Source organism: Mus pahari, chromosome 5, assembly GCF_900095145.1.
Source record: "Mus pahari chromosome 5, PAHARI_EIJ_v1.1, whole genome shotgun sequence".
In the NCBI taxonomy this organism is placed as follows: domain Eukaryota; kingdom Metazoa; phylum Chordata; class Mammalia; order Rodentia; family Muridae; genus Mus; species Mus pahari.
Window position 1 is genome coordinate 107,915,370 of NC_034594.1, and position 13,472 is coordinate 107,928,841.

The 13,472-nt window shown below is 42.8% G+C and overlaps 1 protein-coding gene across 1 annotated transcript in view; it reads right to left on the reverse strand.

The window, feature by feature from the left end:
• Positions 1–6,664, reverse strand: part of Zbed6 (zinc finger BED-type containing 6) — a 7,249-nt gene extending 585 nt beyond the window's left edge. Inside the window, exon 1 of the mRNA XM_021199285.2 lies at positions 747–6,664. Coding sequence (XP_021054944.1) covers positions 2,061–5,018 — 2,958 coding nt within the window. The 5' untranslated portion in view covers positions 5,019–6,664 and the 3' untranslated portion in view covers positions 747–2,060. The remainder of the gene's footprint in view (positions 1–746) is intronic.
• Between the last annotated feature and the right edge of the window lie 6,808 nt (positions 6,665–13,472).

Here is a 13,472-nt window from a genome sequence, read left to right on the forward strand (position 1 = left end):
ACACACAAATGTATAGAAATAAAACATTTGGGTAATTATCCTTTTAAAATATAATATAAAAGCCTTTATATTTGGGTTCAATATAAAAATAGTGAACTTACTNTTATACCAAAGTACCATGAAGTTAATGCTACTAAATTTTACCCAGTCACAAAATCAAGATGAAATCCATATATATGGATGTACTGACAGATACATATATTTGTCAATGTATATGGTATGTTTAACAATCATCATCAGGGAGTGTTTAACCAAAAAAGGTACAAGTGTATAGTTACAGAGTAACTACAGAGTGGGGCAGCGAGCTGAAGAAGGCAGAGCAGCATTACAGCCATTCTGAAACCAGCTCAGGTGACACACAGAGATGCTCAAGGTGCTTATTCTTCTTCCTTTACATCAACACAAGCATCACTGGCATGGCATTCAATGCTGGCCCTGCAAAGGCTTCCTGATAATTGATGATTAGAGCTAAAGACTTCACTCCAGTTGGTAAAAGGGTAAATTTGGGGGAGATAAAATTTCACTTCACAATGAATGGTGAGTTTACCATTTAAGAATTTAAAATTAAAAAAAAAAAAAAAGTTATTTTAATACACAGAAATGAGTTTCAAAACCAGCCCAGTAACAAAGCCACTTTGCTTCTTATGTAATAAACACTACATACTTTCTAGGCTAAATCTTGCCAAATACTATCCAAGACAAAACTAAAATTAAGACTTAAAAAAAAGTGGACACCTTTTACTCACACTTAATACTAGTCAATTTTCCAGGAATTTTTTGGGCAGGGAATATCCCCAAATCTAAAATGAAAAAAAGGAAAAATTGGGATCTTATATTAGTTATTCAATCTGAAACATCTAATAGACTTACTAAAAGTCATCATTTTCTGGCCTCCCACTCAGTCACAGAAACAGACTCTCCGAGTGGAAAGGCACCTGGCGGGCCACTGAGACAGTTCACTCATTTCAGCAATGATGCCTAACACAGTAAAGTCTCAACTGCTTATCTCAGTTAAAAATACAGTTCCAAACTTCAGTTAGGAACACCATGCTATGGACCAGAAGCACCCTTGAAAAAAATGAACAAGCTATAGAAATATTCTCTGGGAAACTCATATGGGGTCTGCCACGTTCACGAGGCTTGAATGTTTTTTGATTTTACAAACATCTAATGTTTTTTACTAATGGGTTATTTTAAAGGCACCTATATAATCCCTGTTTTTGGTACTATATTATAAAAAGCAAATCAAAGACCAAAAGTCATTTTTATATTGTTTTGTAATATTCCCTTTTATATAGACCCAATCCTAAATATAAAAGACAATTCTATCATACCCAGTAATCTGACATTAGAAACTGACCAGTGTGAGGCAATTATGAATTTCTAAAACTAAAACAATTTTGTGGGTTTTCATTCTGTCAAGCTGTGTCAGGGGTTTTAAAGAAATTAAAAAAACAGGGAAGGGAAAGAATATGTTAACTAATATGTCACTAACACATTCTGAACACCTTTGTGCTCATAGAAGTCCTGAATCACTGTATTTATATAAATAATAATTTCTGAGTAATCAAATCTTCCACAGTGGAAGAAGTTTTTACTCTAATCAATGACTAGCTCAATCTACCAACCAGAAATACCTAAGTCCTTCAACGCTTCACTGTATTTTCTCATTAACACTACCCTCTCTCTCAAGTGATGCAAATGACTTTGATAGATGTTAGTTACACTGAATTACAACTGTGAAATTTTCAAAGTTAACCTTCATTTTTGTCATCGTTACACTGCCTCTGTGGTGTTTTCAGTCTTTCTGTAATTTTAGATTTCCTCAGGTTTTTTCATTTTTGTAAGGCAGGATCTTAACATGTTGCCTGGGCTGGTCTCAAACTCATGTGCTAAAGTCATAATCCAGCCTCAGTGTCTCAAATAGCCAGGACTACAGGCACTGTGAACACACCCAGTCATTTTTTTTAAAGGATAAATAGTATGACTACATATAGTAACAACAGCAATAAGATATAGTAATATAGCAAAAGCTGCCCATTTTAAGTAGGAAAAGGAAATTAAGGTAGTATTTCTTTTTCATTGTTCTGAACAGCCTTATTTTCAGGGTCCCAGCTCAAAATCAATGTAGAATAGTCATAGTTAACATTCTCCAAGTTCATTTTCAGAAATATGAGCTGTTCTACATTATCAAAGTCCATGTTCATGATCTGCTTTGGATGAAAGTGACTATTTGTGGTAAACATGCATTCAGATTGCCAACTACACATGGGGCAACTCAGATACTGAATGGCAACTTGGGTCAAAGCTGGCCATATGCTCACCTTCCTCTGCCAGTAAACCAAAGGGTCATCACCTCCTGAGAGCTCTGAATACTTCTCTTTGAAGTACTCATCCACTACTGCTACCGCAGAGGGGAACAAGAAGCTTTTGCTCCCAACAGCAACACTGCCTGCGGCTGAACTATCCATAGAACCTGCATTGGAGGTGCCTTCTTTTATAGAAGTAAATGAGTCAGTTCCTAATCTATCAGTTCCTAATCTAACTAAAGAGCCAGATGTTTCAGAACTTGAAATCTGGCAGGCCCCGGGCGAAGATTCCATATAATTACAAACCTCTTCTGCAAGGATCTGTTTGTAAGTTTCTAAATCAGCACCTTGAGGAAAAAAGTCCTCCAAACTGTTCTTAAAACAAGGGTCTAACAAAGTAGCCAAGATACAATGCTTGGATTTGAGCATGGCACTTAGTAAGGCATCACTTTCAAGTTTCAAAGATAAACTGTCCACCAGATTGAGGGCCTGAGTAATACCTCTGACTTGAAAATCTTCTCTGAGTCTCTGCAGGGAAAAGAGGAGATGGTGGATTAGGGGTAGCACCTGATTCAATCCTGTTGTCTTCACACTCACTCTCTGGGTGGCCTCCTCAAATGGCTTAAGAATATCACAAACGTATGTCATTAGAGTCCACTGAAGGGAGGTAAGTACAACTCCACTGGCTCTGCCCAGACTATGGTGAACAGAGTAGCAATGTTCTAAAAGCCATTTTAACATGTAAAAGGTAGAAATCCAGTGGCCAGTTTCATCCTGCTTCAGATTCTTCCATGGAAGCTGGTGATCATTTTGGAATTCTTGTAGTATCTGGCGGGCTTTGACAGAATGGCTAAAATGATGGCAGGTTTTCCTAGCAGCCACTAACATATTCTCAATACTTTTGTGCTCACAGAAAAAGTCCTGAATCACTATATTTAGACAATGCAGGAAGCATGGCACATGGGTAAAGCCACCACCTTTGATTGCATGTACCACATTAGAAGAATTGTCAGAAACAATGAAGCTAGGGATAAGGAAATTAGGAGAAAGCCACAGACCAATCTGGTCACTTAATTCTTGTAAAATGTTAGTTATCAAACAGTCTTTGGCTAAACCTGTAACACAAAGTACTGCCCACTTCCTAAAATTGGGAGTCCCACCATTACTGGGAGAAGATGCAGTTTCCAAAGAGACCCAGTGTACAGTCACAATGAAATAGTCAGTAGAAGGGTCATGAGTCCATATGTCAGCAGTTAGGTGGATCTTTTGGCTTTGAACATTCTCTAAAGTTAAGAAAATTTTTTCTCTGACAGAATCATATAACTGAGGTACAGCTTTGGTGAAAAAGTAAGTCTCCGATGGCAATCTATAGTCAGGAGCGACAATCTGCAGAAACCTTTGAAAAGCCGGGGTTGAGAAATAGTTGTAAGGATGCAGGTCCTCCACAATCATCTGAATAACTGCTTGACTTATTTGATTTGTGGCTGCATTTTCACAATGTGTTGCCGTTTCTCTCTCTTGTGTGTGCACCACGTTATCTTGCTCTGCAACAGGAATAGGACTCTCAGATCTATTTTCAACCTCTAAACAAGGGGGTTCATCTGTATCAGAGTCACTGAGGTCCTCAGCTGTTAAATCTTGGCTGCCTGATGACTTCTCTCCAGGCACAGTGTCATTCAGGAGATCACTGCTCTCTGTTTCAGTCTCATCTAATCCGTTTCCAACAGCACCACTGTCTTTGTTGGCAACAGCCCAATGGATGGGATGCGTGGCCTGAAGATGTCGTTGAAGTGTTGAAGTTCCTAAGTGGGAACCTGGCCTACCCCGGCTCACACTTCTTTTACATATGTTACACACAGCTCTTGAGATGTGCTGAGGGTCAGTATAAAAAAAATTCCAAACTGCAGATGTCTTGGCTCTCGTTCCTGGAATTAAGGCATGCTTGACAATGTTGCTTTTGATGAGAAAGCGCCCTCTTTTTGCCCTCAGGGCATCAGATGCTGATTTATCACGTTTCTTACCCATTCTGTTTTCATCTACGGAATCAGTAGGAATATACTCAAAGCTTCCGTTGCTTCCAGGAGAAGAAGGAGACAACGATAAATCCAAGGTAAAGTCCTCCTCCCCATTAGTGACTCCAAACTTGTTGGCCCTGGTCCAGTGAGGAGAATGCCTTGCCTGAAGATGTCTTTGCAGAGTAGATGTACCAAGATGGCTGCCTGGCTTACCCCTGCTGACACTTTTTTCACACAGGTTACAAATTGCTCTCCAGGTGTATTGGGGGTCAACATGAAAGAAGTGCCACACAATGGAGGTTTTGGCTCTGGTACTAGGCAGATAGATTTGTTTATCTATACTGCCCTCAAACAGACTTTCTTCATCTTGCTCAGGGGCACTGGAAGCTAACGAAGCAGGGGCATCGGCGACGGGTCTTCCAGACCCCAAATCCTTACTAAACTTTTTGGCAAGAATCAATTTTTTTCGGCGTCTTTTCCCCTTAATTCGCAAACCCTTCTTTCTTTTCTTTTTAGCAGGCAATTTCGTCTCTTTATTTGCTCCTTCTGCCACCATCTTTCCCTCTACCACATCGTCTTCGTCTGTATTTGAATTAATGGAAACGCACCCCAGAATCCCAGCATCACCAAATGTACTGCATCTTCTGCCAGGAGAGATTGAGGAAACTGGTACACTTAGAGTACATACACTCATTCTCTTTATGTCGCCACAATGTGTACCAGAACCTTTCGGTGGGTTTATTACTCTGGCCGAAATACAGCTGACCCTCCCCACTTGTATTACCTTTCCTCCAGTTTCTATGGGGAGTCAAATTCCCTTTCAACTGATGACTTCCAAGCCAGGTTATTTTTGGAGGAAAAATGACAGCAATGGAGAACATTCCCAAACTCTGTCTTGCAGGGCTTTAGGAGTTCTTTTAACTTTCGAATTCAAATCGTCCAGTGTCCTTATGTTATAGAAAAGAGAACTGAGGCCCATTTTCCCACCGTCATGGGATCTGAAGCAGCTAAAGGTTAAGTCTTCCAAACTGTAGGTTCACGTTCTTGCTGCCGAATCAAGAACTTCAGCTGCTGGAAATGCCTTCAGTTCTTAAAATATGTACTTTTAGTGAAACCACATGACAACAACACTGACTTTCCCTTAACTTTGGGAATATTTTCAGGAAATTTCACTTAGGCTTAGTGAATCACTCAACAGTCATCATTTAAGACTGACTTTGCCAATGCAACCTAAAAAGTCAATTCTGGCCAGCTAAATCAGATTCCACATACTAGGCATTAGCAGTAAACGCTAGCTGTGCCCTTTCTGTTCTGATATTCTGAAAAATGTAGGTGGCTGAAGAAAAATTAATTGGAAATAAAATTTCAAAACAAGGTAACAAGCTATATTCTTCATTTACGGTTTCTATCAAGAGTTCATATTTTTAGACTGAAGCAACATTACATACAACCTGTAAATAACTCATAAGTTGACATTCTATGAGCAGCCAAACTAAAATATGCTTTAAACCACTTCCATTCCTTTTCTGTGGGTCCCCTCCCCTCCCCTCAATGCCAACACGTTTACCCTACGAAAGCATGTCTACCACTAGCTCCACAGCCGCCTTCTCTGGGTTCAGAACCAAAGCCTGGTAGATGTCAACAAAACGAGCCTTCCCCATGGGGATCCGCACCGATTATGGGCGTCTAAGGGGTGTTCTTCGTACGATCTCACCAATCCTACAAGAACGGAGAGTCCCTGTAGCTCTTGACTTCGAGAATGAGGGCTTTGGCGGGAATGATCAGGGTAGGGAATGGGAATAGGACACCAGAATTCGACTATATATGTGGACTATGAGAAAACCGCCAAAGTAGTGGGACCCTAGAGAGGAAGGCGAGGAGGTAAAGTCGGGTCCAGGCACTTGTTCTGATCTCGGGAAGGAGGGCCAGCTAACTAAAGAAAACTGATTCCGGGAAGAGAGCAACCTAGTGTCAGTTCCCCCTCCGGGGGTCCGAAACAGTCGCTTTTCCGGGGCTACCCGGGAATCCCGGGTCGGGAACACCGGATGTGGGGGGAGGGGGAAGAGGTTGGTAAGTAAGGGAGCAGGCGCCGTGGGGGTGGGGCGGAGCGGGTGGGGGCAGGGAGGGTGGGAAAGTGAGCTGAAGTCTGCCTAGGAGCCCAGCAGGCCACGGCCGCCGGCGCGAGTCCGGGGAGCTGCCGCGCTGATGGGCCCGGTTCAGACTTCCCGGGCTAGGCCGAAACTCGGGCGAGGGGAGGCCGCTGCCACTCCCCTCGCCCTCTTCTCCCTCCCAGGCCCCAAGTCACCCGGGAATCAAAAAATGGGTCTAGTTACCAGAGAACAGAAACTTTACCGAACCGATGACAATGTCTCCGACTCCCGCGTGCTGCCACGTCTTTCTCTTTTCTTAGCTGCGGTCGCCCGCCGTCCTCACAGCAGCCGAACAAGCAGAAACCCAAGACTGCCAGCGTCAAAGATGGCGCCCGGCTACAGGCTCGCCTTTAAGGCTGGGCCAGTGAAAGTGCCAGCACGACGCAAAGCGCAGGCATTCTGGGAGTTGTAGTTTCCTCTATGAGGCCAGCCTTAAAATGGCTTCTTGGGTCATAGGGTCACGTGTCACGGAGGCACGGGGACCGGACTTTCTTTCTGTGGACCCGGATGCCTCTCAGAAAATTATTCTTCACGAAAGTTTTGTTTTGTTGTAAAATCAAGAAGATAAGCAAGAAATCTGTCTACCAGATACCAAACATTCAATTTATGTTAACCAGAGTTTGTGTAATGAGCCTTCCAAACCTGATAGACATTTAATTAAAAATTAGCGCCGAACTGACCTGTTGTGGCAGTGGCGCATGCCTTTAATCCCAGCACTTAGGAAGCTGAGGCAAGCAAGTCTCCGTGAGTTTGAGAACACCCAGGTCTATATAGTGAGTTCCAAAACAGCCAGGACTATTTAGAGAGTCCTGTATCACAAATAATAATAATAATTATAAAATAATAAAATAAAACAAAACAAAAAACTACTTTTCTCTTGCAAAGTTGAAGGACTTCCATAGTAGAAGTTCTGCTCTGGATGCTTTCCTTTATTTAATCACATTTATCTCTTTGTTTGTTTTGACTTTTGAGACAGCCATACTATGAACCCCTAACCTGGAACTTGCTCTGTAGACCAGGCTAGCCTCCAATCTTTAGCAATTCTTCCTCTCCTTGAGTGCTTGTGCCACAGGCATCTGCTACCATGCCTGGCTAGTTTTGTTTTCTCTCTTTCTTTCCTTCCTTTTTTTCTCCTTTCTTTCCTTCTTTCCTTCTTTCTTTCTTTTGTTAAGACTTATTTATTTTGGGGCTAGAGAAGATGACTCAGCGGTTAAGAGCACTGACTGCTCTTCCAGAGGTCCTGAGTTCAAATCCCAGCTACCACATGGTGGCTCACAACCATCAGTATAGTTACAATGTACTCATATACTTAAAATAAATAAATAAAATCTTTTAAAAAAAAAGATTTATTTATTTTATATAAGTACACTGTAGCTGTCTTCAAACACCCTGGAAGTTGGCATCAGATTTCTTTATGGATGGTTGTGAGCCACCATGTGGTTGCTGGGAATTGAACTCAGGACCTCTGGAAGAACAGTCAGTGGTCTTAACCACTGAGCCATCTCTCCAGCCCATTTGTTTGCTTTCTTAAAACAACGTGTGTTAGAAAAATAATCCATGCTTGATAAGAAAGTTACAAGATCGTGCAGTGTGTAAAGTACTTTCCATGTATGCCTCAATTCCATCCCCAGAACCCATAAAGCTGTCCTCTGACATTTGAAGGTATACCGTGGCAGGCACACCATTCAGACAACAATCTTTTTTTGTTTTGTTTTTGTTTTTGTTTTCTTCAAGACAGGGTTTCTCTGTGTAGCCCTGGTTGTCCTGGAACTCACTCTGTAGACCAAACTGGCCTTGAACTCAGAAATCTGCCTGCCTTTGCCTCCCAAGTGCTGGGATTAAAGGCATGCGCCACCACTGCCCAGCGACAACAATCATTTTTTAAAAATGAAAATAAAATTGTAAGTTCAATTGCCAAGTTGGGGGTGTCAGGAAGTTATGAAGAGCAGTGGGGAAGGAGGAATCTACTAAGGTTGAGAGACAAGAAGGAAAAAAATATGAATAACTACCTCTCATTATTCATGTTATCTTGTACTTTTTCTTTAATACGAAGACAGACAGACAGACACACACACACACACACACACACACACACACACTCGCTCACATAGTTTTTGGAAAAGCTACAACCTCTGGTACTGTTATAGTAGTATACACCCTTGATTCCAGCTCTCATGCCACAATAGCATAAGATCACCACAGGCTAGTCAAGGCTATATAATAAAATCCACAACAAAACACTCGAGCTATGGTGGTGAGCACCGTTAGTCTCAGCACTGAGGAGGCAGAGGCAGGGGGAATCTCTGAGTTCAAGGCCAGCCTGGTTACAGAGAGAGTTCCAGGACAGCCAGGGCTACACAAAGAAACCTTATCTGGGGCTGGAGAGATGGCTCAGTGGCTAAGAGCACTGACTGCTCTTCCAAAGGTCCTGAGTTCAATTCCCAACAACCACATGGTGGCTCACAACCATCTGTAATGGTATCTGACACCCTCTTCTGGTGTATCTGAAGACAGCTATAACTGTACTCATACATAAAATAAATAAATCTTAAAAAAAAAAAAACCTTATCTGGAAAAACAAAGCAAAACAAAACAAAAATGACATCTGAACTTGCAACTTTAAGTCATAATGACAGACAAACCTATGCAGGGGCAGCCAGGGTGCTCTCAAAACCTTTGCTTTGTTTATTGATTTTGCTATTACTGGGATTTGGGGGGGGAGGGGTCGCCTTTGTTGTTGCGTGTCGAGACAACAGTCTCACTCTATAGCTCAGGCTGGCCGTGAACCTCTTGTTCTGCCCCAGTTTCCCAGCTGCAGCCCTTCCAGGCCTGTGCAGCTGGCCCTCAGCTATATTTAGATAACTGTACTAGCTAGGCATTGGAGAATTCCAAAATAGGGTATGTTCCTTATCCATATGGCAGTTTGGAGTTCTCCTGAAGATGTGGTAAGTATCTCCCAGGCAGTGAACACCAAGTATCAAGCTGTGGTTTACACGGAAGTGACACACTCAGTTCTTATAGATGTGTGCATGAGTGTGGGAAGACTATAACTCCAGCATGCTTCAGTGAAAGGGACAGCTGTTATTCTTTGCTGCAGCCCAATTGTACCTAGAAGGGATGGAATGCAGGCCGAGTATTGGCATGTCTTCTGGAGTTTTTAACATGAGCAGGAGAGAAAGAAAGGGGGGGGCGTTCACCAGAGATTTAGAGTACTGGGGGTGCAGTGTGTAGGGGTGTGGGCCTGTGGAAGTTAGGGGACAATTTCAGGAGTTATCCCTTAGATGCCATTGTCCCCTCCCACCATCTCTCACCATCCTGGAACTACAGGCAGGCCAGCAAGCCCCTGGACCCCACCTGCCACAGCCTCACCAGTGCTAGGATTGTAATCCCACTGTGGGACTGTGAAAGGTAGCTTGGTCCCTGGTTGAACTAAGGCTTGAAACCCCAGAGAACCTGGAGGGGTCATGTCCTCTACGTGTGGAGGGGTTGGGGCATTGCGCTTCAGTGACTGGTGGCCACAAATCTATAGGGGCAGCTGCTAGTGACAGGAGCTTGGTGCCCAGGATCAGGTGAAACTTCTACTGTCCCTTCAGGGTCTCTGGGGTTTCAAGCCTTAGCTCAACTGGGGACCAAGCTACCTTTCACAGTGCCACACCCCACGGCTTGCCTGAGTTTGCCCATGAGTTTTAAGAATCAAACTCAGGGCCTTGAAGTCCTGGGGTTAGAGTTTACTCAAGAAGCTATCTCTTCAGCCCAGAATTCAGACCTTTTTGGTGAAAAACTTCTACATTTGGAAGCTCCTTCAAAAAATTTACTTTCTGGGTTGATCTGCAATCTCTACCTTCCATTTTGTGTGGAGGAGTGAAAGAAAAACCCAAGCAGCGAAGGAAGTCAACAATGAAAAGTCAATGCGATCCTAATTGAACCAAACAAGCCACTTTCCAGCTCCAGCAAGCAGCAGAAAGAGGCAGCTTTTGACAGGTGGGTCTGGCTTTAGAGTCAGGGGTTGTGGAATCTCCCTCTGGGAGGAAACTCCTTTGATGTCCCTATACAGAGGCCCAGAGAAGCTGTGAAGGTAAGGCCTGGATTGTGTTGGAGACCCCAGGATGCTGGAGATGCCAGAGTCATGGGATACCTATGTAGGAAAGCTGCAGACCCAGTGTGGGACCAGCACAAGAGAAAGAAGTGGGTCGAACTTAACAAAGCTGAAGGAGATGGAGGTCTAAAGAGGACTGTGACATCAGACATGGGGAATACAGAACCTGGAGTTTACCCTGCTGGGCTTTTATTTTGCTTTGGTCCATTATTTCCTCCCTAGGCTCCCTTTCCCCATGTTTGGAATGCCAATGTACATTCAATGCACTGTATGCTAGAAGTATGTGATCTGCTTTTTTGATTTTGGTTTCACAGGGATTGCAGTTAAGGGATTGCCACAAGTCTCAGAGGGGACTTTGAACTTTGGGCCTTTAAACTGTGTTAAGATTGTGATAGACTATGGAGACTTTTGAAGTTGGATTGAATGCATTTTTGCAATATGAGTGCTACAGCCTATGGAGATCACACTGTAGAATGTGGTGGTTTGAATAAGAATGGTCCCCAAAAGCTCATATATTTTAATGCTTAGCCATTTGAATCAATATCAATGAATCAAATAGTGGCACTATTTGAAAGTATTAGAAGGGTTAGGAACTGTGCTCTTTAGAATGAAATCAAAACCAAATAAACAAATAAAACAGGCCTTTAATCCCAGCACTGGAGTGTTTGGAGGGCAGAGGCAGGTAGATGTAAGTTCAAGACCAGTCTGTTCTACAGAACAAGTTCTGGGACAACCAAGGCTACACAGAAAAGCCGTGTCTCAGAAAAACAAAACAAAACACAACACAACACAACAATAAAAACAGTATGAAGGGCTGGAGAGATGGCTCAGTGGGTAAGAGCACCCCGACTGCTCTTTCAAAGGTCCGGAGTTCAAATCCCAGCAACCACATGGTGGCTCATAACCATCCGTAATAAGATCTCTTCTGGAGTGTCTGAAGACAGCTACAGTATACTTACATATAATAAATAAATAAAATCTTTTAAAAAAAAAAAAACAGTATGAAAACAAAACAAAAAAAAAGCCCTGTGTGGTGGCGCACGCCTTTAATCCCAGCACTTGGGAGGCAGAGGCAGGCGGATTTCTGAGTTTGAGGCCAGCCTGGTCTACAGAGTGAGTTCCAGAACAGCCAGGGCTATACAGAGAAACCCTGTCTTGAAAAACAAAAAGCAAAAAACAAACAAACAAACAAAAAGCAGTATGGCCTCCTTGGAAGGAATGTGCCACTTCTCTGTTCTCTTTAGAGATGAGCTTTGAGCTTTCAAAAGTCCACACCAGGCCAAGCATGTCTCTATCGACCTCTCTCTGCTTCTAGATAGGTATATAGCTCTCAGCTCCTTCTCCAGCACCATGTCTGCCTGTATTCACCATGCTACCCCACCATGATGATGATGGCCTAAATCTCTGAAACTGTAAGCATGCCCCCAAATAAATGCTGTCTTTCATAAGAGTTGCCTTGGCCATTGTGTCTCTTCACAGCAATAAAGTAGAGCACACGACTACAGCAGATGTTTCTCTGGGGTGTTGGTCTTAGTCAATGGCATCAGCCACCATGTGCCCAGATGTTGAAGCCAGGAAACCTGGCAATATCAAGGACTTTATTCAAACAGGACAGATTACTGACTTTAAAAAAATATATATATATTTTTTCTGTTCCTACATATAAATTTTTTCTGTGCATCATCAAACCCAAGGACACACACATTCTAGACAAGCACTCTGTCTACATACCTATGTGTGCCACAACATTTGACTTAATATTTTTTAAAGAAATTTTTCTATGAACAAGTTCATGTGTATATATTGAAAATTGTTTACATTTGCATTTTAAAAAAGAGAAATTCTGACCCATACCTGTAATACTAGACAACTCTATCACTGAGCAACACATCTATTATGTTGTGTAGCCTACATCCCTAGCTCATAGTTGTGCATACGTGTGTGTATCCCTAGATCAGTAAGTCATGAATTAACTTGTTTTGAATCCTTGGGACAGATTTTCACGTAACCTAGCCTTGAACTTTCTATGGAACAGAGGCTGGTCTTAAACTGTGACCTGTTCTGCTCTCATCTTTCACATGCTAGGTCTGTGGGTGTGCGCCCCCATCATTCAGATGCTGGAACTCAGGTGTGTGCCCCCATGCCTGACTTTCATCTGCATTTCTGTCAACACTCCCATTGCAGCTGCTGAGTGCAAGCCTTTGACACCCATTGCTTACTGCCCACATGGCTGCCATCTTGGTTTTCCTGCCTCTTCTTGCTCTCTCTTTAACTACCTTTCTTTTCTTTCTTCCTTTCTTTCATTCGTTCGTTTGTTTGTTCATTTTTAGAAACAGGGTTTCTCTGTGTAGCCCTGGCTGTCCTGGAACTCACTCCGTAGACCAGGCTGGTCTCGAACTCAGAAATATGCCTGCCTCTGCCTCCCGAGTGCTGGGATTAAAGGTGTGTGCCACCACGTCCAGCTTTAACTGCCTTTCAATCGCAGAAAGGCCCTCCTCTTTCCCTCTCTCTTTTCCCTCTGGTCTTGGAGTTCAGGCTAATTTGAATTCACTATGTATGCAGCCAAGGATAACCTTGAATTCCTGATCTCCCTGTCTCTCTCTCTCTTTCTCAAGTCGAGGATTAAAGGTATGGGTCAGAATTTCTCTTTTAAAAAATGCAAATATAAACAGTTTTCAATATATACATACCAACTTGTTCATATAAAATTTTCTTTAAAAAAAAAAGGTAGTAAGTCAAATGTAGTAGCACACACCATAACAGTCTAACTAATGCTAGTTTTATGAGATACAGGCCAGTGTCCCGCGCCACCTTCTCGCCAGCAAGAAAAGACGCGGCACACAAACAGGATCCTTCTGCAGCAAAGCTTTAATGCTCTTGAGAGGGAGAGCATAAGCTTCCA